This window comes from Gossypium hirsutum, chromosome D05, assembly GCF_007990345.1.
Source record: "Gossypium hirsutum isolate 1008001.06 chromosome D05, Gossypium_hirsutum_v2.1, whole genome shotgun sequence".
Lineage (NCBI taxonomy): Eukaryota > Viridiplantae > Streptophyta > Magnoliopsida > Malvales > Malvaceae > Gossypium > Gossypium hirsutum.
In genome coordinates this window covers 262751-287757 of record NC_053441.1, presented here as the reverse complement: position 1 = coordinate 287757, position 25007 = coordinate 262751, and the positions used below count along the sequence as shown (strand labels likewise).

Below are 25007 nucleotides of genomic sequence, written 5' to 3'. Positions count from 1 at the left end.
TTTTCGCATGCACCAAACAACGTATAGATAAAAAAAAAAAAGAAACGTATTTTAAGAGTGTTTACTTCACACATTATAAACTTATAGATTTAAATAATAATAATAATATCATAATACTATATTACCTCATCATCTATTGAACATATTTTATATGTCAGTGTCATTCGAATATAATTCAACATTGCTCTTCAAATAACTAATATTGATTTAATTCTCTATTTTTATTGGTATTTTTTCTTATATGTTGACTGATTGAATATGTCTAACTATTGAATGTTATTTATAAAACTAAATTTTAATTTTAATCGGCATATAACTCTAGTATTAATTAAGATTACTAAAATTCTATTCAAATAATACTCTATTTTGCATTAATATAATTATCACAATTTTTTTATATATATTTTATGTTTAGGATTCTATTCGAGTAATAGCTACACTTTAAAATTAGCACAAATTTTAACTAATAATTTTAAATTAAATTATAATTATTTTTTAAAGTTAATTTAGTTCAAAAGTTTCTCCAAACTCATGTTTTTATATAAATTATATATATTCGATGTTTGATACTTTTATTATTATTTGATATATAATAATATCTACTTGCAAATAGTTTTTTACCATAAATATTTTGAAATATCTTATAATCAATTGATAGTTATCTATATTATTATTTAAGTATTTTATTAAGTTGATATCACCCTTAATTAGGTCACCAACTTAAAATTTATAGAAATATACCTTTATTTTAATTTATAATTAATATTATAATGATGGAACTTTTATATTTTCATACTTTTACACTATTTTTAAATAAAACAATTACAAATTTAAGGATAGAATATGTGTTCAATAGTAATACATTAAATTACTAGTCCATTACCACCCCATCTATAAACCTAAGATATTTTCTTTCACACACATTATGAGTAGTGTGATAAAATCTAATATATATTAATACAGATTGTTGATATTCATAATTTAAAATTATCTCAAAAGCAATAAAATATTAATGTATTACTTCTTTGAAGAAAAAATATTAATTCATATTTAAATCACAATTTTAAGTAATTAGTTCTTACCCAATTATATTTTTAATAATTCTTATCCTCATGAAATTTAAAATTTTTCAAAAAAAAAATACTTATACCATTTTAAATGGAGTGAAATAAATTTTTTTTGATACTTATACCATTTTAAATTTAGTGAAATATTATTTGATAAGTTTAGATATAATGATAAATTTAACTTTTAATGTTTACATTTTTTTGTCACTTTAAAGTTTTTTTATTAGTTTAGCTCTCGACTTTAAAAATTTGTTAAACTATTTTCTTTTAGATAGAAAAATTGATCGAACTATAAAATTTTAATGATATTGACGTGTAACAGTCCACATATATTCACTTAAAAAACTAGAAAAAAATAATCTAATAATAAATAAAAATAATGCAAATCTAAGATAATTATCAGCTAATCTAAAATATTTTTCTGAACACAAACAACCAACATGTGTTGCTGGACAAAGTTAAATTGCAAGCCGAATAATATATTAATTTCTTATTGTCGTTTGATATACCAACTGAGGTTCAAAGTAAGGGAGAGACAGTAACTTTATTAATAAATGAACTATAAATCGTATGAAAAAAGGTGGATTCAGATGTGGATTCCATTGCATTGCAATTTGCAAAGCCTTCATTCTCCATTATTTCCCTGACTTCGTCCTACTAGAGATATGAGCCCATTATATTCCCCACCCCAACATCCCAAATCAAACACACTTCTTTTTCTCTATTTATTCCCTTCCACATACTCTCTTTTTTACTGAATTGTGTCTTCTCAATGAGCAGTTTCCCCTCCTCCGCCTCTACTTAAACCTTCCTACCTCTCAACCATTTCTACCCATCCGCTTTTCTGTTTCTAATACCCATTTCCAAACTCTTAATTTTAATTTTCGCTGTTTGGTTTGAAGGAATAAAAAATGGCTGCAAATAAGAAAAAACTGCAGAAGAGTTACTTCGACGTGTTGGGACTATGTTGTTCCTCTGAGGTTCCGCTGATAGAAAACATATTGAAACCCCTTGAAGGAGTGAAACAAGTATCTGTGATTGTTCCTACAAGAACTGTCATTGTTGTTCACGACAATCTCCTTGTGTCTCAGCTTCAAATTGGTAAACCCTCAACAAGTATTCTTATTACAATATATTTACCAAGTTGATTTCTGAAAAGTAATAATTGGCCAACCTTTTTTAATGGAAAAAGGAGTATGTTAGGTTGAGTCAAGAAAGATATTGTAGCGAGTTGAGTGCCCTCAGGCCCCAGTATGGAATGCTAAGAGGACCACACTAAGCGTTTCTTTTTTAGAATTTGTTACGAAATTAGGTGTTATTTTTTTTAACAGTAAAGGCTCTAAATCAAGCAAGACTGGAAGCAAATGTGAGAGCACCTGGGGAGATAAAGTACCAAAAGAAATGGCCAAGTCCTTTTGCAATGGCTTGTGGGTTGCTACTTTTGATATCGTTTTTCAAGTATGTCTACCGTCCTTTACAATGGGTGGCGGTGGGAGCGGTGGTTATTGGTATCTGCCCCATTCTTTTGAAGGGTTATGCTGCTATCACCAATTTCAGGCTGGATATCAACATTCTCATGCTAATAGCAGGTATTATTTCTTTTTCTTTAACCAAAAAAATACAACTACTTTCTCTTTGAAAAATAGACAAACAACAGGCCAGAAACCGGCCGAGAGATAAAACCACAGATGGCGTAAAGGGTCAGTCCTTATTTACTTATTATAGTTTGATGCCATCTTCTTTTATCATACAAATCATAATGTCTATTTTCCTGCGATGGGTCATTCATTATTTGGGCATATGCAGGATAGAATACGTGTATGCTTTATTTATTTGTTTGGATATGTGCATTTATTATGGAGTAAAAAGTAAGGGAGAGAAGTAGGTTGCATTTTTTTATTAAAAAAAATAAATTAATCTTTACATGTTAGATTAAATAATAAATTAATTATTTTTTTAAAAATTTATTTATTTTTATGGTTAAAAATTAGTTTATGTACGTCAACACGAGTTATATCTAACACGTTATGTGTAACTATTTAATTATTTAGATTTTAATAATAGAAATGAATAAAATTTTTAAAAAATTAATTTAATATTTATTTAATATATGAGAACTAATTTATTTTTTTAATAAAAGAGATAATGAGAATTTATAATTTTGAGGGGTAGCTACGTATTGATTCCATATACAAGTAAATCTTATAGAGAACAAAAATCCGAATTTTGGATTTAGAATTAACGATTCGCACACATGAAATTACACGAGATTTGACGTGGCATCTTAGGCTAGTTGGCAACTTTTTATTGACCCAAAATTTTATTATGCCATTTCCTATTATACACAGCAACCCTTTTTATTCTCATCTTTTTAAGAAGCTCCTACTAGTTTATTACCCATCAAAACAAACATCTTCTTCCTCTTTAACCCAATTCTTTTAATTGTTTCCAGTTGTATAGAAAAAAACTCAAACATTTATAGGAAATAAGAAGAAAAGAGAGCTGATTCAAGAAATCTGGTTATCAATTAACACAACTGATTCATGTTATGTGATCAGAATAATAAACGAAGAAAGAGAAAATAATAATAACAAACCCAGGAAGGGGAAGGAGAAAGAGATGAGAATAAAAAAGGGTGGAAGTAATTTCTCCCTTTTAGGATGATGATGAATTTAATTATGAATTTTATGCATTTGAGATTCGTCTAAATGAAGTTGTCTAATACAGAACCCTAAAGGATCTTATCAAATATATTTTTAAAAAATTAAAATCAAATATGTATAATAGTAGTGCATGCAACAAAATCATAAAACTTAGTGGTGGCTTTGCTTCATTGTGGTAATAGTACTGCATTACATTAGATAAGGCACTTTTTGAGGTGGAGTCCAAATGCAAGTAAAGCTAATGTTGCCCCCCTCTTTTGACTTGCCTTTTTTTTTTTTTGTAACCCATTCAAATTATATGAATTGATATGCACGTGCCCAAAAGTTCTTTAATTTGTTTCCCATGAAAACTTGTCCTATGACTTGTCTTTAACAACTTTTACATGACATGTAAGGTGGAAATCGAATATATATATATATATCAAATGCACGTATAGTTTGAGTTTTGATTGTTCTTTCTTTCTAATTAAAATTTGAAGTCGGGTTGAATTTTAAGTTATTGTTCCCTTTATTTTCTATCCTTTTTAGTTGCGGTCTTTAATTTGACAATTAATTTATCAAAAAAGGGAAAAAAGAAAGATACTTTATATCCCCAAAATATATAAAGATATGTTTTCCTTTGAAAAGAAGACAACAATTTTCAAAGCCACCGTCATAGGCATAGTCTACGTATATTCCATTTACATATAATGAATTGCCAGTTCTTCAAGGAAGAGATTTACTAGAGATTTTAGTTTCTTTCTATAAAAAAAGAAAAGAAAAGAAAAAGAAAACTGTAGAATTTGAGTCCCTTGAGATAGTCCATTGCCATTAGTTGTTACTCTTTCGTCCTTTTTCCCTTTAATGTAATCTTTATCTTGCTTTGGCATAATGCTCCTTTCAACCTTAGGCTACTTTGTTGTTTGTTAATTGGGAAGTAGCCTTCATTCCAAAATAGATGTTTCAGTATCATTAAGGAAATTTCCAATTTATTTCATTCATTACTTGAATTAAATCATTGAAAATCACCTAATACCATGTGAAATTTTAAATATAATACGTTATGGATTGGTCATTTTGATTCGAATTACTACATGTTTGATATACTTTTTTTATATAAATAAACATTAAAAATGTGAAAAATTATTTATTTAATTATTGAAAAATATATTTTAAATTGATATTTGATTAATCCATTTTAAATAATAATAAGTTTGAAGTCAGACTTGGCCCATTGTTACAGGCATGAGTCCAAAATTATACTACATGAAACATTCAGTAAACATTTTAACAGTATTCTTTAAGGAACATACGTAGAAACTCGTTTTAAAAAAATATGATAACAAAGAATTATGTGTAATAACTTGGTCTTAAACAGTATCTGTTTTTTGTTTTGTCAGTGATAGGGAGCATTGCAATGAAAGACTACACTGAAGCTGCCACCATAGTCTTCCTCTTCACCATTGCGGAATGGCTTGAGTCAAGAGCAAGCCATAAGGTTTGCCTCTCTCACCACTGTGAATGTACCTATCATCTTACACAAATTCCAACCTCATATCTCACACCATGCATTGCCTGATGTCTCAGGCAACTGCTGTTATGTCGTCATTGATGAGTATGAGTCCTCAAAAAGCGGTCATTGCCGAGAGTGGAGAAGAAGTGGATGTGGATGAAGTCAAATTGAACACTGTCCTCGCTGTTAAGGCGGGTGAAGTCATACCCATTGATGGAATCGTTGTAGATGGGAATTGTGAAGTGGATGAGAAAACCCTCACCGGTGAATCGCTTCCTGTTTCCAAACAAAAGGACTCAACTGTCTGGGCTGGCACCATTAATTTAAATGGTACCTACATTCCATCACTTGATGCTTCTTTTGGTGCTCAATGGCTGCTTCTAATTTCTATATATAATGATAATGTAGGTTACATTAGTGTTAAAACTACTGCTGTGGCAGAAGACTGTGTAGTAGCTAAAATGGCAAAGCTGGTGGAAGAAGCTCAGAATAGCAAATCCACCACCCAAAGATTCATAGACAAATGTGCTCAGTTCTACACCCCAGGTTAGGTTTTTTTTTTTTGTATCAATTACCATCTTTCTAAAATGCAAACATAATAATACTACTCAACTTATTTGCAGCAATTATAGTTGTATCAGTCGCCATCGCTGTGATTCCAGCTGCATTTAGAGTGCATAACCTTCGCCACTGGTTTCACTTGGCACTGGTCGTGTTGGTGAGTGCATGTCCATGTGCGCTTATACTTTCCACTCCTGTTGCCAGCTTTTGTACACTTACAAAAGCTGCAACATCGGGGCTTTTGGTTAAAGGGGGTGACTATCTCGAAATTCTTTCCAACATCAAGATCACAGCTTTTGATAAAACTGGTACACTTACCAGGGGTGAATTTGTTGTGACCAATTTTCGATCTCTCTGCCAAGATATAAGCTTCAATTCATTGCTTTACTGGTACGGGCTTTGAGACATTTTCTATGAATAATGTAGTGAATTTACGATTAAGACAGAGAGCAACATGTAATAAAATAAAAGTGGCTCAGTTAAGATTTTCAATCATTATGTTACATTATTTTTGAAGGGTTTCAAGCATAGAGAGTAAGTCAAGTCATCCAATGGCAGCTGCACTTATAGAATATGGAAGATCACATTCAATTGAACCAAAGCCTGAAACTGTGGAGGATTATCAAAATTTCCCTGGCGAAGGTATTTACGGGAGAATTGATGGAAGAGATATTTACATTGGGAGCAGAAAAGTATCAGTGAGAGCCCATGGAACAGGTGAAAGCTATTGCTTCACCTTATTTAATCAGTGGACACCCACCCCTGTTCATAGTATTATTGATCAATAATCCATTTTATAATTCTGAGTTCATATTCTAATTCGAGTATTGTTATGTATATAGCTCCGAATGTAGAAGGTAATATGATGGAAGGAAAGACCATTGGATATGTATTTTGTGGGGCAACCCCTGCTGGAATCTTCAGTCTTTCGGATGCTTGCCGAACTGGGGCTGCAGAAGCAGTAAATGAGCTCAAGTCAATGGGGATCAAGACTGCTATGCTTACAGGAGACAATCAAGCAGCAGCCATACATGTACAAGAACAGGTGCACTTCCAATCTACAACTCATGTCTTGTACTTTTTGCCTTCATTTGTTAGTAGAGAATAACATGGCAGAAACTTGCAGCTGGGGAATAGTCTAGATGTGATCCATGCAGACCTTCTTCCCCAAGACAAGGCAAGAATAGTTGAAGAGTTTAAGAAAGAGGGCCCAACAGCAATGCTTGGAGACGGCATCAATGATGCACCTGCACTTGCTACAGCTGATATTGGCATCTCAATGGGCATTTCGGGTTCAGCACTTGCAACAGAGACAGGTCATGTAATTCTCATGTCAAATGACATTAGAAAGATACCAAAAGCTATCCGACTCGCGAGAAAAGCTCATAGGAAAGTGATTCAGAACGTAATTTTGTCAATCAGTACTAAGGTGGCTATTCTTGCACTGGCATTTGCTGGTCATCCACTTGTATGGGCAGCTGTTCTTGCCGACGTTGGCACATGCTTGTTGGTGATCTTCAATAGCATGCTCCTTTTACACGGAACACACAAGCATGCTGGAAAATGTAGCAAATCTTCAGCTGCATCACATAAAGACAAGCAAGGATGTAACACCAGTCATTGCCATTCATCTCATAACCATGAACATTCTAGTATAGACAAAAAGGTCCAAAAGGCATGTGAGCCCCAAAAATGTTCCTCCCGTAGCTGTGCCTCTAGATGTCAATCTAACCCTTCCAATTCAGATGCATCTTCAAATTCATGTGGGAGCAACAAATGCACAGAGTCAACAGGGACACGTGAAATGAAGCATTGTGACCAGGGAAGCTGTAACATAGTCAATCACAAGATTGAGGCCCACAATTTGCCCAGTAAATGTTGTTCAAGCCATGGCAAGTTGGGGGAAAAGCACTGCCATCATTCGTCTAATCAGCAAGGGACAAAAGCTGATCATTGTCATTCCACTTGTGGTGGAAACCATACTGACCGTCAAACTTTAGGAACCTTTGTAGAGCATAGTTGTTTAGAGAGCCCGAAACCAGAGGCTCATCCTTATTCAAACAAGTGTTTTACAGATTATTGGGAGTCACCTCACACTGCCATAGACATTCCAATGAACACAAGCCATGAGACAGCGCAAGCTTGTATGAGTGTGGAGAAGAGAGAAATGGGTGGTTGTTGCAAGAGCTATATGAAAGAATGTTGTGGTAAGCACGGACATTTTAGATCTGGTTTAACAGAAATCGTCACTGAATAGAAAATGTTTGGTCTCAGGTACTTTGAATGTGTTGTTTTGTCTGTAACATTTATTGTAATGATATATATATAAAGTATACAAGTTAGTATATGTGAGGTTGAAATTTATATTCAAATACTAGAACAGTAAATCATGACTCATTTGCTTGATTTTCTGTCCACTGATGGTGATTGCCTTATCTCTCTTGCTTGCGCTGGTAGTCATTGGCCAACATTAGTGAATTCTAAAATGTTGTTAATATTTAAAATTATTAATAAAACCTTACACTTGTGTTTGTTTATTATCCCATAAATAACTCTAAAAAATTGTTATGAATATTTTTAAAAATATTTAGTATAGCTTAAAGGATACTTGTAAAATTTTAAATTTATTTGTAAAGTCAAACAATATATCAAATATTAGTTCAAAACTTAATCATTTATTAGTTATGCTATTTATTTACCATCACACGCTACATGCTGCCATTACAAAAATGCAAAGGCTTCCATTAAGATACGGGCTGCAACTCCTTAAGCTTGTATTTGGGCATTGACCTAGTGCTCGATTGTTTTACGTTTATTGGTGGTCCAACAATAATGGAACCAATCAATTATTAACACAAGTGGGACAAAAATGTTGAATTATCAATTCACAAATTCTATTTGTTGGTGCAATGCAGTCACTCCACCCCGATGTAGAAAAAGGAATCCGACATGTAATATAGTTTTCGAGTTTAAAAGAAGTGTAGTAAATGCTTCTGCACTAATTTAACATGATACTAAAAAACACTTTGCCTCCTTTTATCCCATTATTTCTATCTCAATTAAATTTTAAAAATTAATCCAATAATTCAAATGTTTAATAAAGTAATCATCATTGTGATGCAAGTAATATTGAGTAGAATGTTTATAGTAAGTGAGAATTTTGAGATTTGTTGGGAAGATATTGAAAAAGAAAGGAAGAAATTCCCATTTGAACATGTCACTTTTTCAGCCCCTATCTTTCCAATGGTTCGATTCCCACAATGCTCAATTTTATCCCAGTGGATGGCAATTAAGTATCAATTTGCTTTTGTATTATATATTAAATAGATTTATTAATATTTTTTATATAACTTTTAAATTGAAGGATAAATACATTTAAATTTCACGACACTTCCGATTTAATAAATGCTAAATTAAATAATTAACTTAACAGTTAATTTAACTAATAAAAAAGCTCATGAGAAATCTTTAACTTTTTGCTATATTTTTTATATTTAAATGGATGACATGAAAAAGGGAAAGAGGAAATGTGAGAAAGAAATGAGCAAAGTTGGAGTAAACAGATAAGGAAGGGAGTACAAAATTGATGCTTGAAAAGGTAGTAAGATGAGAGGTCCGTGTTATATAGTCAACCATCTCTATCTATAAATAGGTGATACTAGCAATGATGGAAGGCATAGGCATGCAGCGTCAATGAAGGGCATTGTTGCATGGAGAGAGAGAGAGAGTGGGGGTTTGAGTCAAGAATGACTTGCCGGATTTACGTCAAAGGTAATAGGTGATTAGTCGGCTTTCATTTAATCTTTCGGCAAGTTGTTCTTGATTCACCTTTGCTCTCTCTTGCTTTATGCCAAACGTCTTATCATTTATTTCTCTCTTAATTAATTTGTAAAGTTTAATTATTTTTGTCGTATATTATTATTATTTTTAAGTTGGATAAACAAGAGAGACACTTTTTCATGTATACCAACCAATATTTATGGCTCTGTGTTGCGTTGGGAATTTTCATTTTCTGGGTACAAAATTATGGATTGTGGTTAATTGATGATTTCCTAATTTCTTTGTGGGCCGCCTAAGTATTACTTACCAGATTGAATAAAGCATTGAATTCTAATCTCTTTATGTTGCAACATTTCATTTTTCAATTCTTCATGAAAATCATTGTTTTTGTAAGGATGTTTGATTTCCTTTTTTTTTCTTTTCTAAAATAATTTAATTTTAATTTTCTTTTCAAAATTAATTATGAAAGATTTTAGTACAATATGAGATTTGAAAAGTGGCTGTAAATAGAAAAGGAAAAATGATTCAAGAATTAGCTATTTTTTCCTTAAAAACTTTTTACTAAGATGATGTATTTTATGATAGAATGTATGTGTGCACATGAAAATCATAAAACATACTAATGAAGTACCTTAAAAAAAACAAAAACAAATAAAAAAGTTTATTAATTATAAAATAGGAAAATATATTTTTTTGGTAAAAATAGTGTGTATTTGTGAGGGATTGCATTATTGGTTGAGTTGGCGGGAAACTACACGCGCTTGTAAAGCGGCAATGCATTGACAGTTGATCCTAAAAGCCAAAAGCCAAAAGCCAAAAAGCAAGCAGCTTTAAACTTCGATAAGCACATAAAAAAAACACAACACTTGATCCAGCGCCACTCACCTTCACCTTAAAAACTCCCGTCCTGGATTCGGATTATAGCTACAATCTTGCTTATGTTGGGTGAATTGGCAGTCATTTAGTCCCCGGAAGCTTCTTCTTCGACCCTGTTCTTCCTCTCTTCTCACTAACAACACTACAAAACTCATAAAGTACAAAATAATATAGCTAGTACAAAATCAAAGGAAGAACCCAGACACAAGCACAAAATCGAATCCTCTAAAGAAACAACAACAAGAACAAAAAAAAGCCCGTTTTACAGAGCCTAATCTTATATACTCACACACCAGCACAAAATCTTTCCTTTCTCTTTTTTCTTGTTTCATGCTCTGTCTACCCTAGATCTTAACGTCTTTGGAATTAGCGAGTTTTAAGATCTCTTTCAATTTCTTCAATCAGCTCCATTCTTCAGGTACTTGCTTCTCTCATTCTTTCAGTTGCTGCTTCATTTTGTGTGTTTCTTTTAAGGAAATGATTTAGTTTCATATTTTATCACTTTTTGGGGTGAGAGTACTGTGAGCGGTAGGTTGGACCAACGAGGTCATTGGTTTGTATTGGCTTTTCTCCTGATTTTTGTTGGAAACTGTTGAAAGATGCTATGTTTGGTCTATTTACGCCATATATCTGTTTTGCATTCCTTACTCATTTCCCAAGTAAAACCGAAGATCAATTTTGGAGTTTCTTATTAAAAAAAAGTTATAATTCCATTTCCCAAGTTTTAAGGTTAAGGATTTGATGGGGTTTGTTTCATTGGGTATTCAAGTCGCCACTTACGACCCAAGTTTTGATTTTGATCTCATGGACTTGATACTTTGTCACAAATACTGACGCTTTTTACCTGTGGTTTGCTTTCCCAGATCACAGTCCATTGATCAATTGAAGAATCCCTGGTTGGTTGCTGTTTGCTTACTCTCTTTTTTTGAGAGAGAATCACATGAATATAAAGCTTTGGTGTTTGTACTAGATAAAGGGAGCTCTGGGTGGCGACCAGGCAGCATGGGTGGTGATATGCAGATGTTGCCAGGGTCTAGCCACCGCCCTGCTTTGAAGAGGCCCGTATGGATTATTTTCTTGGTTTCGTTAGTCAGCCTTTTTCTAGCTTGTTCTTATATCTATCCACCACATGGCGATGCTGCTTGCTACGTATTTTCTTCTAAAGGTTGCAAGGCCGTTACTGATCGGCCTCTACCTTCTCCTGCAAGGGAACTAACTGATGAGGAGTTTGCATCTAAGGTGGTTTTTAGGGATATTTTGCATATACCTCGCATCCAGCCTAAATATTCTAAAATTGCATTCATGTTCTTAACTCCAAGTTCACTGCCTTTCGAGAAGCTTTGGGATAGGTTCTTCTGTGTAAGTTATTTCCTTTTCGGCTGCTAGTTTGTTTTTCTTCTCTAAAATCTGAACTCTTCATGTACTTCGTATATATTTTCTTATCCCATTTAGTGTCATGGTTATTATCCTTGAACTCCCCTTTCATGAACTGATGTATTGGGAAGAAATTCATTCAAGGTCTGGTCTTGTATAAAAGGTTTGGATGGGTAGCATGCAAAATCTACCATGTAAAGGATGTTTGCTAAGGAAGAAATAACACTTTTTGTGAGCAGGTCTTAAGTGCCCTGCCTATTTAGTATCAGTTTTTTCTTCTTTCTCCCGAAGTGATTTGTATTTGTTTATTCATTAATGTATAGATTTTGGTATTTATACAAAATTGGCAATTTTTTTTAGTTGAGAAACCTTGGATGAAGGGCGAGGCCTTACAGGAGAAATATTATACATACGTAGCCATAACATCTCAGTTGTGGCAGCTAGGAAAACCTAGTAGAGATTTAGTGCCCGGACCATAATGTTAGGTGGTGAAACAAGAACTCTGGGTTATAGAGCTGCCATTTATCTGTACCATTAATTGGAGGAGAAGATTGTTGTCTTGGAGCAGCTTACTTACGATAACTATATAGTTTGGATTCTTTAGGATCTTTTCTTCCTTTCTTTTTGACTGGAAATTTCTTGGTTAGTGCCAGTAATGATATTAACTACTGGAGGTTTCTCAAAGATTGATGCCGCAGATAGTAGGACAGATACGAACCATCATATGACTGGACCCTATGTGGAAATTGATAAGGGTTTTTCATAATATTTTCCAGGGTATTTTCAGAAACATTTTCCGTAGGTGTTTTTATGCTGCATCAGAATGACGTTTGCATGTGTGATCTGTATATTTAAGATCATCATCTGAAGGTGTCAATATTTGTTATTTGTAACCTCAAGATGGGAATTAAGAATCATTTCAGGTCATGAACTAGATTTAGAAGTAGAAAAACTAAAATGGTTGAGTTCGACGAGGGACTGAAGCTATTTTATGCTACATGTCAATAGAAAGGGAAGGCTGGATGACTGGTTTAAATCAGATTAAATGTCAAGGCATTATATAATATAAATAAGTCATAGGTATTTCATTTTAGTGAAAAGAATTTTCTTTGTTGATTGTGGATGTTAATATGATTTAATGCGTGTGGTGAAAGTTTTAGTGATATCAATCTGGCATATTATGATTGGATAGAAATGCTAAGGTGGAAACAGAAAAAGGCAGGTTTCCTGTTTTATATGCCTCCAGATATTGTGTCTGCTCAGCTTATATTTGTGGTTTTGAGTTACTTTTTTAAGATATTATTTCCCTTTGTATCTTTATCAATAGTTCCCTTGTTTTTCCTGGCAGGGACATGAGGGGAAGTTTTCTGTTTATGTTCACGCATCAAAAGAACAACCAGTTCATGTGAGCCGTTACTTTCTTAACCGAGAAATTCACAGTGATAAGGTCTGTCTCTCTCCATGTTTCTGCTTTACGAGGTCTGTCATAATTTATTGTCCAACATTATTTGCATTTTGGAAAATCTCTTGGAATATAAAGTACAATGAAAAGATGTGATCTTAGCACTTACCGTGTCATTTGACTACTGTAATTATTGACATGAAACATCTCGTGTCATTTAATGAGCTGCTAATCATATTTATTAGTATTTACTGTATTTCACAATTTGGTGAAGTATTAATTCTCAGATTTACTGAATTTGTAGGTTGGGTGGGGGAAAATTTCTATGGTTGATGCAGAGAGAAGGTTGTTGGCACATGCTCTAAAAGATCCAGATAACCAACAGTTTGTGTTACTTTCTGAAAGGTAAATATACTTTGTCTCGCTTACCCCCCAAGGATTTTTTTGCTTTTGACTTAAGCTGTTATCAAAATCTGAAGCATAGATTTTGACATTGCAGTTGTATTCCCTTGCATAGTTTTGACTATGTCTATGACTATCTGATGCATGCTAATATGAGTTTCGTTGACTGGTAAGGAAATCTTCAGAGTATTGCACACACTTTCATCTACATGAACATTTGATGGAGTTCTTGCACCATTTGCCCTTGTTTGACTTGTTCATCACCTCCTCCTTGGCTTTTTTGCCAGCTTTTTCGATCCTGGACCACATGGACATGGTAGGTACTCAAAGCACATGTTACCTGTAGTAGAAAAGAAAGACTTCAGAAAGGGTGCGCAGGTATGTCTGAATCGATTTATTTAGATGAATATGCGATACTATAGATCAATCTAAATGGAAATCTGTAGCTCGGATGTGGAGATGAACTTTACCACAGTTAAATCTGCTTAGTATATGTTACCTGTAGTAGAAAAGAAAGTCTTTTGTTATGAAAATGTCTTGTTGTGACAAATCTAATGAGTGAATTGTGCAGTGGTTCTCAATCAGGCGGCAGCATGCTCTGGTAGTTATGGCTGACAGTCTTTACTACTCAAGGTTCCGCGATTACTGCAAGGTGAATTTGATCTTAAAATGTAGTTGCACTGGTTTGAATCAAAGAGAAGTCTCTTTGATTCATGGATTAGAGAATTGACACTCTATGAATATGCCTATGATTCATGCCACTCACTAGTTGTAAATTGTAATTCATGCTCTTGATTATTACAGCGTGGTTTTGATGGCAAAAATTGCATTGCTGATGAACATTACTTGCCAACTTTTTTCCATGTAAGAATCACGGTCCGAATCATATTTCTTATTTTTCACTTGTGCTTATCCTAATGAGGTATTTAATATCTGTGCCAACAGATTATAGATCCTGGTGGTATTGCCAACTGGTCAGTAACACATGTTGACTGGTCTGAGAGAAAGTGGCACCCTAAATCCTATAGGGCTCGGGATGTTACATACGAGCTACTGAAGAATATTACGGTAATACTGCTTATCTCTTTATTTTCAACCACTTGATCCTAATGTATGGATAAAGTGTAATAGTAGGAATGAACTTGACAAATTTTATATCATAATTTTGCAGTCAATTGAGTTGAGTGTGCATGTAACAAGTGATGAAAAGGTATGCATTTTAAACGCTTCTGAATAGGTAAAGATTACTAGATTCTGAAATTAATTCTGGCTGTGGATTCATAGAGAGAAGAGCAGGTACAGGCCTGCCTATGGAACGGTGTCCGACGACCATGCTACCTATTTGCTAGGAAATTCTATCCAGAAACCCTACATAAACTGATGAAGCTTCACAATTTTTGAATATAAATTTTTTGTTTGGATGTGACAATAACAACTTGCTGGGTTTACGTCAATTGCATGTAGATTTTTTTCCGATTTAGAGAGAATTGTTGGGGATGTAATAATTTTGAAGTTCAAAAACAAAGCTACTGCTTGCACCCTTTTTCTAATAATTATTGTAACATTGTTATTTTCTTTATAAGTTCTTATAGGCAACTTTGGTTAGATATATGAAAAGGTCAAATTTTACCATTAATGCTCGTACCATATGTAAGTTTCAGATTGAGTCTTTATATTGTAATTTGGTCGTTTTTTTTATCTTTGTACTTCTTGAATATTGAAGGCGTTTTAGCAAGTTCGAAACTACATCTTTTTACACTGACAACAATATTGACGTCAATCGAGTTGAGATTAAATTGTTAGGTGTGTAATGCATGTTAACTTGCTATGTTTACATAATGACGTAATTAAAGAAGAGAGGCAATTTACACATAAAAATTAATAGTAGAATTTGAGGCAATTTACACATAAAAATTAATAGTAGAATTTGATTAAGTTGTTTAAGGTGAAAGTGGCTTCATTTCTATAAGGATAAGAAGATGAATTTGAGTTTGTGCAATGCATTTGTTAATGCTTCCGATTTGACCGGAATTAATTTCGAAATTCATATGAATTGACAAAGTTTAACTTGAGTTAGAAATACTCTTCTCATGAAAAAAGAAGAGGGAAAAAAAATCTAAATTTGTGTGTGAAATAATAAAAGAAAAAGTGAAAGTAATGTTTGGTTAAACATTAACAAAGGGACCAGACTTGAGGAAAGTTGACGTGAGCTATGGTTGGGGTAACTTGAATTAGGGGGTTTGGACTGGACGAAGTCTGTTCCTATCAAGTGTTTGGAATCTTGACCAAGTCCATCTCAACTTTAAATTTAATTACCCGAACTCCACGCCCACTACTCCCACTTGTTCAACCAATCAAAATCTGAGTAATACCAACGAGTTTCCTTGTATGTAAGACGAAAAACAGAAAAAGGATTTTGATTCCGAAATTTCCACTTGTTACTATCCAAAACAGTAATAACTTTGAAATTAGGAGGATAGTTGGTATATAAAAATCCCAAGTAGTTGCACAGCGTCTTACTCAATTGGTAGATTAGCCTTTGTTCCTTTTTAGTTTCTACAAGAATAGGCAAAGGCAAAGGCAGGAGAGATCGATATCAAATGGGTTGTAGTTTGTCTTGTAGATCATCATCGTGTGGAGTGAAGAATATGATCCGAGTGGTTCACCTGAATGGGTTGGTACAAGATTTTGACCACCCTGTTTCGGTGAGTGAAGTCACTGGCACCGATCGCCCACCAAAGCAGTTCCTTTGCACTCCAGCTCAACTCCTTTCCGACTGCTCCCAGTTGGGTCTTCAACCTGATACTATTCTTCAAGCTGGCCATATTTATTTTCTTCTACCTTACACCACTCTGCAGTCTGATGTGTCTCATGTGTCTTTGGCATCTATTGCCAGAAAGCTCACTGCCAAAGCCAAGTCCACCAAGCCCAACTCCTCCACTCAGCCTGCCTCCATCTCGCTCTGGCCCTCGCCTGATTCAGGGCTTGTGTCTTGTGGGGCACAAAGGTTGTCCCGCATGCGTCCTTGGAAACCTGTCTTGGACACCATCAGAGAAAAATCATTTAATCGCCGAAGCGAATCGGATTTGCAGGAAGGAAACCTAGTCCAAAATGTTTAGTTATAATCATTGCAGTTGTAAAAACATTTTAGTGTTTGACCTTGGTGTTTGTTTAGCCAGAAGTAGATAGTCATAGATAGAATATTTTAATATAATGTATTTGATGATCTTTTTACGAGCTTGAATGCATTGAGCAAGAAATGACCATTCCAAACTCCAATACACGCGAATTCATATGGAGGACACAAATGAAAGCCAAACTAGGGGAAATTTTAATCTCTCTTTCTAGTTTCGCGTTCAATTTTGTATAGGAAATTAATTTTAGGGTAAAGGATAGTGGGCAATTTACACAAAAAAAGACTTTTTTTTTAATTACCGAAATGGGCTCGATATTTAATTATTTACCGGAATGGGCCATTTTTCGGCAAATCTCGTCCACGTCGCTTGATGTCAGGAAACGCGCCAGCAAGTCGCGGCCACGTCAGCGCGCTTTGCTGACGTGGCAACAAATCACGTCCTAGACTTGCCCCACGTGTGAACAGTGTAACGGTAAAAAATTTGACCGTTGCCCCCCACGGTAAAAAAAAAACTATAAATACTCCCACCCATTTTTTTTTCACAAACTAATCCTCTCAATTTGTTCTCAAATTCTTTCCAAATTTCTCTCAAATCCATATTTAATCTCAATTTGCTCTCAAGTTCCTCTTAAATTTCTCTTAACTCCCTTTTTTTAAATAATTTTAAAAATTTTGTTTTAAATGGCCGGAGAATTGACTGTCTTAATAAGCATCACATATCGGTGGAACAAATGAAAATGGTAAATGTTAAATTTAATTTCTAAATATTATTTAAGAATTTTTTATTTATGCATTTTTAGATAATTATTAATGACTTGAGTTATAATTTTTTAAAATTTAATGACTTTTATTATTTTAATTAAAGTTGAATAATTGTTAGTAGACCTGTCCATGGGCCGGGCGGCCCGGCTCGACGGCCCGCCCGAAATATGGGAGGGTTCGGGTAAAAATATAGGCCCGAAATATGGGCTTGGGCAAAAAAATAAGGCTTGTTTAAAAAACGGGCCGGGCCTCGAGCACCACTTTTTTGGCCCGGGCCCGGCCCGGCCCGACCCGAATATAATAAATATATTTTTTAAATTTTAAAATATTTTTATTTTTTTATTTTTAAAATAATTTTTTAATATTTATTAAAAAATAGGCCGGGCCGGGCCGGGCCAGGCTCGGGCTTATGATATTTTTTCCAGGCCGGCACTGGGCAAAATTTTAGGCCTATATTTTGGACCGGGCCGGGCCGAGCCCAGGCCTAGGAGGCGGGCCAAAAAATTTTCTTAGCCCGGCACATGGATAGGTTAGTATATTTATCTTAATTTTAATACAAAATACCCAGGATTTTACACGACCTAACATTTATTTACTTTCCGCTCACTTGGAAAATACTTTGGGTTCTGCTTCATTAACTACCTTGCAAATTAAGCACACCATTTTGGGGCACTTTGAAGTTTGATAAAAACTTGATAATGAGAGTGTCATGGGGTTTTGTTGGTTTAAGATGCTAAAAAACTTGAGCCATTCTTGTTATGCTTTGGCACACTTACCTATTATCCACTTGCCTTTTAAAAACTTGGATTGCATAATAAGCTCCCATTTCCTTCTTGGAACCTCATGTTACATGCCTACATCAAATGGTTCCTGAAACTATTGGCTCACTCTTGCACCACTGCTCCAAAACCAAATCATTTCGTTCTGGTCTTTCTCTTCATGCTGCTGTTTTGAAGACTGGTATACAGGCCAATGTCATTGTCTCCAACCATGTCCTTAACATGTATGCAAAGTGTGGCAGTATTAACTTTGCTCGTCAGGTATTTGATGAAATGTCTGAAAAAAACCTTGTTTCTTGGTCCGCCATGGTCTCTGGTTATGAACAGGTTGGGGAACCTTTATTAGCACTTGATTTGTTTTCCCAAATGCGCCTTGCACCCAACGAGTACATATTTTCCAGTGCCATTAGTGCTTGCTCCAATCTCATGCTGTTAAGTGAAGGACGGCAAATTCATGCTCAATCAATCAAGGGTGGATACGCATCAGTATCATTTGTTTCTAACGCCCTTATCTCAATGTACATGAAATGTGGTCATTCTAAGGATGCATTGTCAGTCTATTCTGGTGCTTTACAACCAAATGTTGTATCTTACAATGCTATAATTACGGGATTCATAGAAAACCAACAACCTGAAAAGGGTTTTGAAGTTTTTAAACATATGCGTCAACAAGGCCTTGCGCCAGATCGTTTTACTTTTATTGGATTGCTCAGGAGTTGCGCCGACTCAAATGCTTTACACAGCGGAATGGTATTGCATTGCCAGACAATCAAACTTGCGCTGGACTCCACCGCCTGTATAGGTAATGTGATAATGACAATGTACTCAAATTTTAGTTTGATGAAAGAGGTAGAGAAGGTCTTCGAATTAATCCAGGAAAAGGATGTCATTTCCTGGAACACTTTCATAGCTGCTTGTTCTCACTGTGAAGATCATGAAAAAAGTTTAAGAGCTTTCGGAGAGATGCTTAATGTATACCACATGAGACCAGATGATTTCACTTTTGCTGGTGCCCTTTCTGCCTCTGCTGCGCTTGCTTCAATACTTTACGGCAAGCAGATCCATGGTCATCTGATAAGAACAAGGCTGAACCAAGACGTGGGAGTTGGTAATTCCCTCACCAACATGTATGCAAAATGCGGTTCCATTGCATATGCATATAAAGTATTTAACGGTATGCCCCATCACAATCTCGTGTCATGGAATACCATCATTGCTGCATTCGGAAACCATGGGCTTGGGAGCAGAGCCCTGGAGCTTTTCGAGCAGCTAAGGGCAGTCAGACTAGAGCCAGATTCCGTCACATTTGTAGGGATTCTGATGGCATGCAATCATGCTGGTAGGGTGGATGAAGGCCTTGTTGTATTTGATTCTATGCAAGAAAGGTATGGGATTGCTCCTGAAATAGAACATGTTTCGTGTCTGATCGATATGCTGGGACGGGCGGGGAGATTAAACGAGGCAGAAGCATACATGAGGAAATATCCGTATGGAGAAGATACAGTGGTGTTAGGGAGCCTGCTGTCTGCATGTAGAGTGCACGGAGATGTAGTGATGGGGGAAAGGATAGCTAAAGAGCTAATGAAACGTGAAGCAGTGAGCACATCACCTTACGTTCTGTTGTCAAACCTGTATGCTTCAGATGAGAAATGGGGTAGTGTAGCAGAGGCCAGAAAGAAGTTGAAGGGTAGTGGTCTGAAGAAGGAAGCCGGGTATAGTTTGGTTCAAGTAAAGGGTAATTTTGAAAAATTTACGGTTGGGGATTTTTCTCAGACAAGGATTGATGAGATGTTACACACCCTCACAACTTTAGCTCGACTTTCTTTTCATCTTACGAGCTCTGTTTTTCTATAAGTGAAAGGTTTTACGCCAATTACAAACCCTCGTTCACTAATCTTCCGCTACTTCTTTTCCTTTTTCTTTTCATTCGTATATTACAAATTCAAAATAAATATGCTTTATTGAAGTAAGGGAAGAGGTGACATAGTTTGAACTTGTAGTGTCTGACCAAATATTTCAACTATCGTCCCATACAAATTAAGACAAATATTTTATTGTATATGTGTATATTTATATTTTTTACTGATAAATTAAGTAAATATATATTATTTGAAAATTCCAAATAAACATTTAACCTTTATATTTGAATTTGAAATTTTTTCAAAAGTCTATAGGTTTCACCATCAAAACTCAAAATATAATAAAATGATTAATATTAAGGGCTAGTATTTAGTATAATAAAATATTAATAAAATAAATATATAAAAAAATATGAGATACATGAAATATTTCCCTTAATATTAATGCTTTAGAGTTTAAAAATTCAATGAAAAAACTATTTTTGAAGGCATTAAATCATAATTTTTAAAGTGATATTTCAATTTATTCTATCATTATAGCACTTTTATTGATTTATAAAATTTTGATAATTAAGTTTAGATAACTGTTAAAGCAATCCATTTTATTTCAATATTATATTAAATGTAAAGACATGCTTGTTTCATTGGTAAAATTATAATTGAAAGACAATAAATATTTTTATAATAATTTTCTAAAAAATATTTTGTAATATGCTGAGTTAATATCAGGCAAAAAAATTTTAAGTAGAATGAATGATAAAGTAAATTGCATTTCAAGTTTGGATAATAGAACTAAAATAGACAAATGTTATAAAAGGGTGAATATAAATTTCAAAGCTCATGAATAAGGATGGAATATTGATAAAAGGTCTAGAATTTATCTATTATTAGAAATTTGGATTTGCTACCTTTCACCTTACTCCATAATAATAAACGATGGAGTTAATATAAAACTTTTAAAGTGTGTAAATTATAGTTGAGAGTTTAAAACATAACATAAATTTAATATTGTAACAAAGAAATACTTTACACATTTTCTACATCAAAGAGTTACAAGTACAAAATATACAATTTTTCAAAAAGAAAAGAAAAAAGAACAAATATACAAGTAAATTACATTAAAAAAAAATTAAAGTAGGGTATGGTTTCCTGGTTGGGATGTAGAAGTTGGTGGGAGACTAAAAAATGGATCTCCAAATGGGTTAGAAGGGGGAATGTTCTGTTGTTGAGGGTATTGATAAGGCACCATCATCATCATTTGTTGTTGTTGAGCAAGTAAGGCCATTTGTACATTTGTTGGGGGTGCAATGTCATTGGACATTATGAATGGGTCATTGTGTTGATACTGGTGGAAAGGGTTTTGTTGAACATCCATACTTCCATATCCATATCCATATCCTGCATTTTTTAGTTGCAACTGCCTTCTAGCAGCATCATCTTCATACAAACTATCTAGTAATAACTTGTCAAATCCTCCCCCCTGTCCAATTTTCAAACTTAGAAGGGGTGAAAGTCTATTTAACATACAAGTTGTGAGTAGAGGGAACTAACCAATTTGCTTTCTACCGGCGGAGCTGTATGATTGCTAGGTGCTGTAACAAGTGCTAGTTCCCATCCCGTGCCACTGATTTCATTTAACCCACGATTTGTTGTTGATTCATTACCTTGGTTAAAAGGGATTAGCATCAACTTGTTTGTTTTGTGGGGGGGCAGTTTAGTAATTAATTATTGAAATAAAACATAACATGGTAACCTACCTGATGGAACAATTGCAAGAGCCAATGCATTGCTTTCCTCTAATTCCAAAGCTCTTGGGTTGATTTCATTTAGACCCTGAAGGACCAATGATTAGTTTGTATAATAAAATTTGATGAATAAGGTATTGTGGTGTTGAGAAATTTATTTATAAAACATACCAACAAATCATCTGTACTAGCAAGTGACACAAGTGGTTGAGGTTCCTTCACTTCCTCCTTTGCTTGTGTCTCTTCTGCTGCTGCTGCTGCTGGTTCTTGCAATGGTTTATTATTCTCCTCCTCTACTTGTTTTTCTTCAACTCCATCTGCTGGTGGAGGTGACTCCTCTCTCTGCTCATATTCCTTTAACAACACAAATTTTATTATAATTCATAAAAAATAAAAATCATAATACATAATAATATTTCAAGGTTGTCACTCACCAGCCTGTTTTGGACGGAACTTGTTTGGGGAGCTTCTTTTATATATTCTTCCATAGTTGCAAGAAATGATGGTGGTGGCTGCCCCAAGCAATTAAGTATCAATGAAGAAAGTTGTTGATTTGAAATTATAAATTTCTTAAAGGAAAATAACCTGTCTTAATGTTGGAAACTGGAAGTTCCTAGCAAGATCTAATCCTTTGCAGTATTCATAAAACTCAGCAAGACTTTCTGCCTGTATAAAAAAAATGAAATTAATTTACAATTTTACTGAACATTGATGATAAAATTACCATTAAATCCACCTGTTGACCAGCTCTTTTGTATATATTAAGAGCTTTGACGGCATCATGTTTTGACATATCAAAGAACTGTAAACAAAAGAAAAAGGAAATTTCAATGATCATAAATGATTTTTGATTTAAATGTAGAAGAGACGACATACCATATCTACAAGGCTGATAATTCCATCGTTGATACCACAATATATTTTGAAACTCTCTTTTAGTATCTGAATCAAACATTGCAAATAAGTAATCTAAAATACTAGGTTTAAATAGAAAATTAAGAAAATGGATAACTACGTAGTGCGTACCAAAGCTAAGGCATATTGAACGAGGTAATTGCTATAAGCTGCTCCTTCTGGCTGCGGTATTCAAAATAGATTCATTTTGACATCAGAATTGTAAAAACTGAAATTTAATTGTACATACCTGACAACCTATAAGACGATAAAGAAGTTGTTGTAATACAGGTAGTTGCTCTATTAGTTCATCACTAGCTGAAAGTATTGTTCTGCTAGTGCTACGTGACTGCAACGATTAAACCATATGATTTCAAATTATGGTGTCATTCATACTAACTTCACTTCCACTATAAGGTTTAAAAAAAAAAAACCTTGCTTGCGCCAGCTGGCGATGATGTTTTTGGCAACCGTTCCGTTTCAATATCAAATTTCAATACTCTAAAGCATTCAAGCCTCTCCTCTAAGAAAAGTGCATATGTCCTAACCCATGCTGAGCAATCCCATGCTGCATATCAACCACACTTGTTTTTATTTTTATTGGATTATGAAGTATTTGTGTATGAAAGATTAGATAAGCATGCATACCAAGAGGGCTTGAATCATCTTTAAAGTTTGATATTTGAAGAATACGTCCTCTATGTGAGTAGTTCATAAGCTCTTCTCTAAATGTAGGATCGCCTTCCCTTAATGTTCTATGAATAACTATTAAAACCTTTATAGCAACCTAAATCAATATAATTATTAAGTTATAGTTCTTCCAATAATAAGATAAGAAATTGTTTTGAAAAAAGAAGAAGAAATGGTTACAATCCAATTTCGCGTCTTAGATAATCTCTTTGCCAAGGCATGAATGCAATAAGCTATATCTGCTCGTGGTCGGGCAACAGCTGTGGCTGCCAATATTTCTGCCATATACGCAGATGAGAATGATATAATAATACCATAAATTGAAAATGTTTTGATTAATAAATGGAATGGAAACGTACTTCGAACATGTCGTTCTTTGGGAGGACATTCAACGTGATTAGTAGCTTTTACAATCGCAATGTCTAAATCCTTCAATCCAATATTTCATAACTAAAATTTTTAAGAAACTAAAAATAAAAATGAAATAAACCCAAGCATTGGAAAACAGTATACCTTGAAATCACTATTGACCTTTGCAAGACCAACCGTGGTTGAATCTTTGAGAGCCCCGTAAGCTTGTCTGAAACTCTTAAACGATCCCATTTCTGTATTTTCTTCTTCTTATTTCTTTTACAAAGAAATAGAAAAAGAAAAAAACATTTCGAAGCTATTCTACAATCCTTCCCAGGAAAAAGAAACAAAGATCAAGCAATGTTTTGGTTCTATATAGTAAAAAACAAAATTATTGTTTCTTCTAACAAAAATGAGTGGAATAAGGAGAAATAACCAATTTGGATATTTTAATCATTTATTCTTTGTTTGTACTTTTTACCATTTATGTTAGGTTTGATTCATTGAATAGAATGAATATCATATTGTATGGTTGATAACATGATGATAAGAAATAAGTAGTAAGCCTAAAAAATACATTACTACCCTTAAATAAATAATATTCTATTTTTATGTTAATTTGATTTTGTTATATTCAATATATTACCCATGCTGACCAATTTTATTTATTTAATATATAAAAAAATTAGTTATTTTAAATAAAAATGAAACATTATCTTTTTTTAATATAATAAAAAGATATTATGAATATTATTAAATACTAATTTAAGTCTAACAAAATATTTAAAATATAACTTAATAATAAAAAGGAAAAGAAAATAGAAATAAATAATAAATTATTATTTAATCAAAATGTAAGAAACCTGTATGATTTTGAAATAATTTTAAATAAATTTAAAACATTTAATATTTTATTTATTTAAAGTTTTAAAATTATATTAATTTATTAACTTTCATTTTATCTTAATTATCAAAACAATTTAAAGTTAAAAGAAAAATAAAATAAAATAATGAAATTATATATCATAGAACAATTTTTTCTATGTGTTGTAAAAATATACAAAGTGTAGAAAATTATGATATATATTTATATTATATATCTAATGAATTTTTTTCTTTACTTTAAAGTTCATATTTATAATTTAAAAATTTTACAGTAATTAAAATTATATAA

The 25007-nt window shown here is 33.5% G+C and overlaps 5 protein-coding genes across 5 annotated transcripts; 4 read left to right on the top strand and 1 right to left on the bottom strand.

Annotated features, from left to right (window-relative positions):
- Positions 1-1721: 1721 nt before the first annotated feature.
- On the top strand, positions 1722-8189 carry LOC107907509 (putative inactive cadmium/zinc-transporting ATPase HMA3). The gene is made up of 9 exons (XM_016834918.2): positions 1722-2168; positions 2399-2656; positions 5110-5207; positions 5297-5552; positions 5631-5768; positions 5846-6173; positions 6301-6500; positions 6626-6828; positions 6910-8189. Exons 1-9 carry the CDS (start codon positions 1979-1981, stop codon positions 8038-8040), a joined length of 2802 nt encoding a protein of 933 aa, XP_016690407.2. The 5' UTR covers positions 1722-1978; the 3' UTR covers positions 8041-8189.
- A 3113-nt stretch (positions 8190-11302) lies between these two features.
- Positions 11303-15253, top strand: LOC107907512 (glycosyltransferase BC10). Its single transcript, XM_016834921.2, has 10 exons — positions 11303-11798; positions 13162-13260; positions 13520-13620; positions 13715-13786; positions 13905-13995; positions 14189-14269; positions 14422-14481; positions 14563-14685; positions 14789-14827; positions 14902-15253. Exons 1-10 carry the CDS (start codon positions 11442-11444, stop codon positions 15016-15018), a joined length of 1140 nt encoding a protein of 379 aa, XP_016690410.1. The 5' UTR covers positions 11303-11441; the 3' UTR covers positions 15019-15253.
- A 713-nt stretch (positions 15254-15966) lies between these two features.
- Positions 15967-16861, top strand: LOC107907513 (uncharacterized). Its single transcript, XM_016834922.2, has one exon. It carries the CDS (start codon positions 16218-16220, stop codon positions 16734-16736), a length of 519 nt encoding a protein of 172 aa, XP_016690411.1. The 5' UTR covers positions 15967-16217; the 3' UTR covers positions 16737-16861.
- Positions 16862-18082: 1221 nt separating this feature from the next.
- LOC107907510 (pentatricopeptide repeat-containing protein At1g11290, chloroplastic) lies at positions 18083-20167 on the top strand. Its single transcript, XM_016834919.2, has one exon. It carries the CDS (start codon positions 18379-18381, stop codon positions 20146-20148), a length of 1770 nt encoding a protein of 589 aa, XP_016690408.2. The 5' UTR covers positions 18083-18378; the 3' UTR covers positions 20149-20167.
- Positions 20168-21137: 970 nt separating this feature from the next.
- Positions 21138-24208, bottom strand: LOC107907511 (putative clathrin assembly protein At5g57200). Its single transcript, XM_016834920.2, has 15 exons — positions 23996-24208; positions 23842-23911; positions 23663-23760; positions 23441-23579; positions 23227-23360; positions 23043-23141; positions 22925-22975; positions 22775-22840; positions 22635-22700; positions 22484-22564; positions 22333-22410; positions 22070-22252; positions 21911-21986; positions 21705-21817; positions 21138-21633 (listed from the first exon to the last, which is right to left on the bottom strand). Exons 1-15 carry the CDS (start codon positions 24083-24085, stop codon positions 21283-21285), a joined length of 1695 nt encoding a protein of 564 aa, XP_016690409.2. The 5' UTR covers positions 24086-24208; the 3' UTR covers positions 21138-21282.
- Positions 24209-25007: the final 799 nt, after the last annotated feature.

Coding starts and splice junctions, on each gene's coding strand:
- LOC107907509 (XM_016834918.2), top strand. CDS start 1,979: ATGGCTGCAAATAAGAAAAAACTGCAGAAGAGTTACTTCGACGTGTTG. Junction 5,208..5,296: donor AGTCAAGAGCAAGCCATAAG/GTTTGCCTCTCT, acceptor CTGATGTCTCAG/GCAACTGCTGTTATGTCGTC. Junction 5,769..5,845: donor TGCTCAGTTCTACACCCCAG/GTTAGGTTTTTT, acceptor ACTTATTTGCAG/CAATTATAGTTGTATCAGTC.
- LOC107907512 (XM_016834921.2), top strand. CDS start 11,442: ATGGGTGGTGATATGCAGATGTTGCCAGGGTCTAGCCACCGCCCTGCT. Junction 13,261..13,519: donor GAGAAATTCACAGTGATAAG/GTCTGTCTCTCT, acceptor CTGAATTTGTAG/GTTGGGTGGGGGAAAATTTC. Junction 13,996..14,188: donor ACTTCAGAAAGGGTGCGCAG/GTATGTCTGAAT, acceptor TGAATTGTGCAG/TGGTTCTCAATCAGGCGGCA.
- LOC107907513 (XM_016834922.2), top strand. CDS start 16,218: ATGGGTTGTAGTTTGTCTTGTAGATCATCATCGTGTGGAGTGAAGAAT.
- LOC107907510 (XM_016834919.2), top strand. CDS start 18,379: ATGGTTCCTGAAACTATTGGCTCACTCTTGCACCACTGCTCCAAAACC.
- LOC107907511 (XM_016834920.2), bottom strand. CDS start 24,085: ATGGGATCGTTTAAGAGTTTCAGACAAGCTTACGGGGCTCTCAAAGAT. Junction 22,841..22,924: donor TTCAATATGCCTTAGCTTTG/GTACGCACTACG, acceptor TGTTTGATTCAG/ATACTAAAAGAGAGTTTCAA. Junction 22,565..22,634: donor ACAAAAGAGCTGGTCAACAG/GTGGATTTAATG, acceptor TTTTTTATACAG/GCAGAAAGTCTTGCTGAGTT.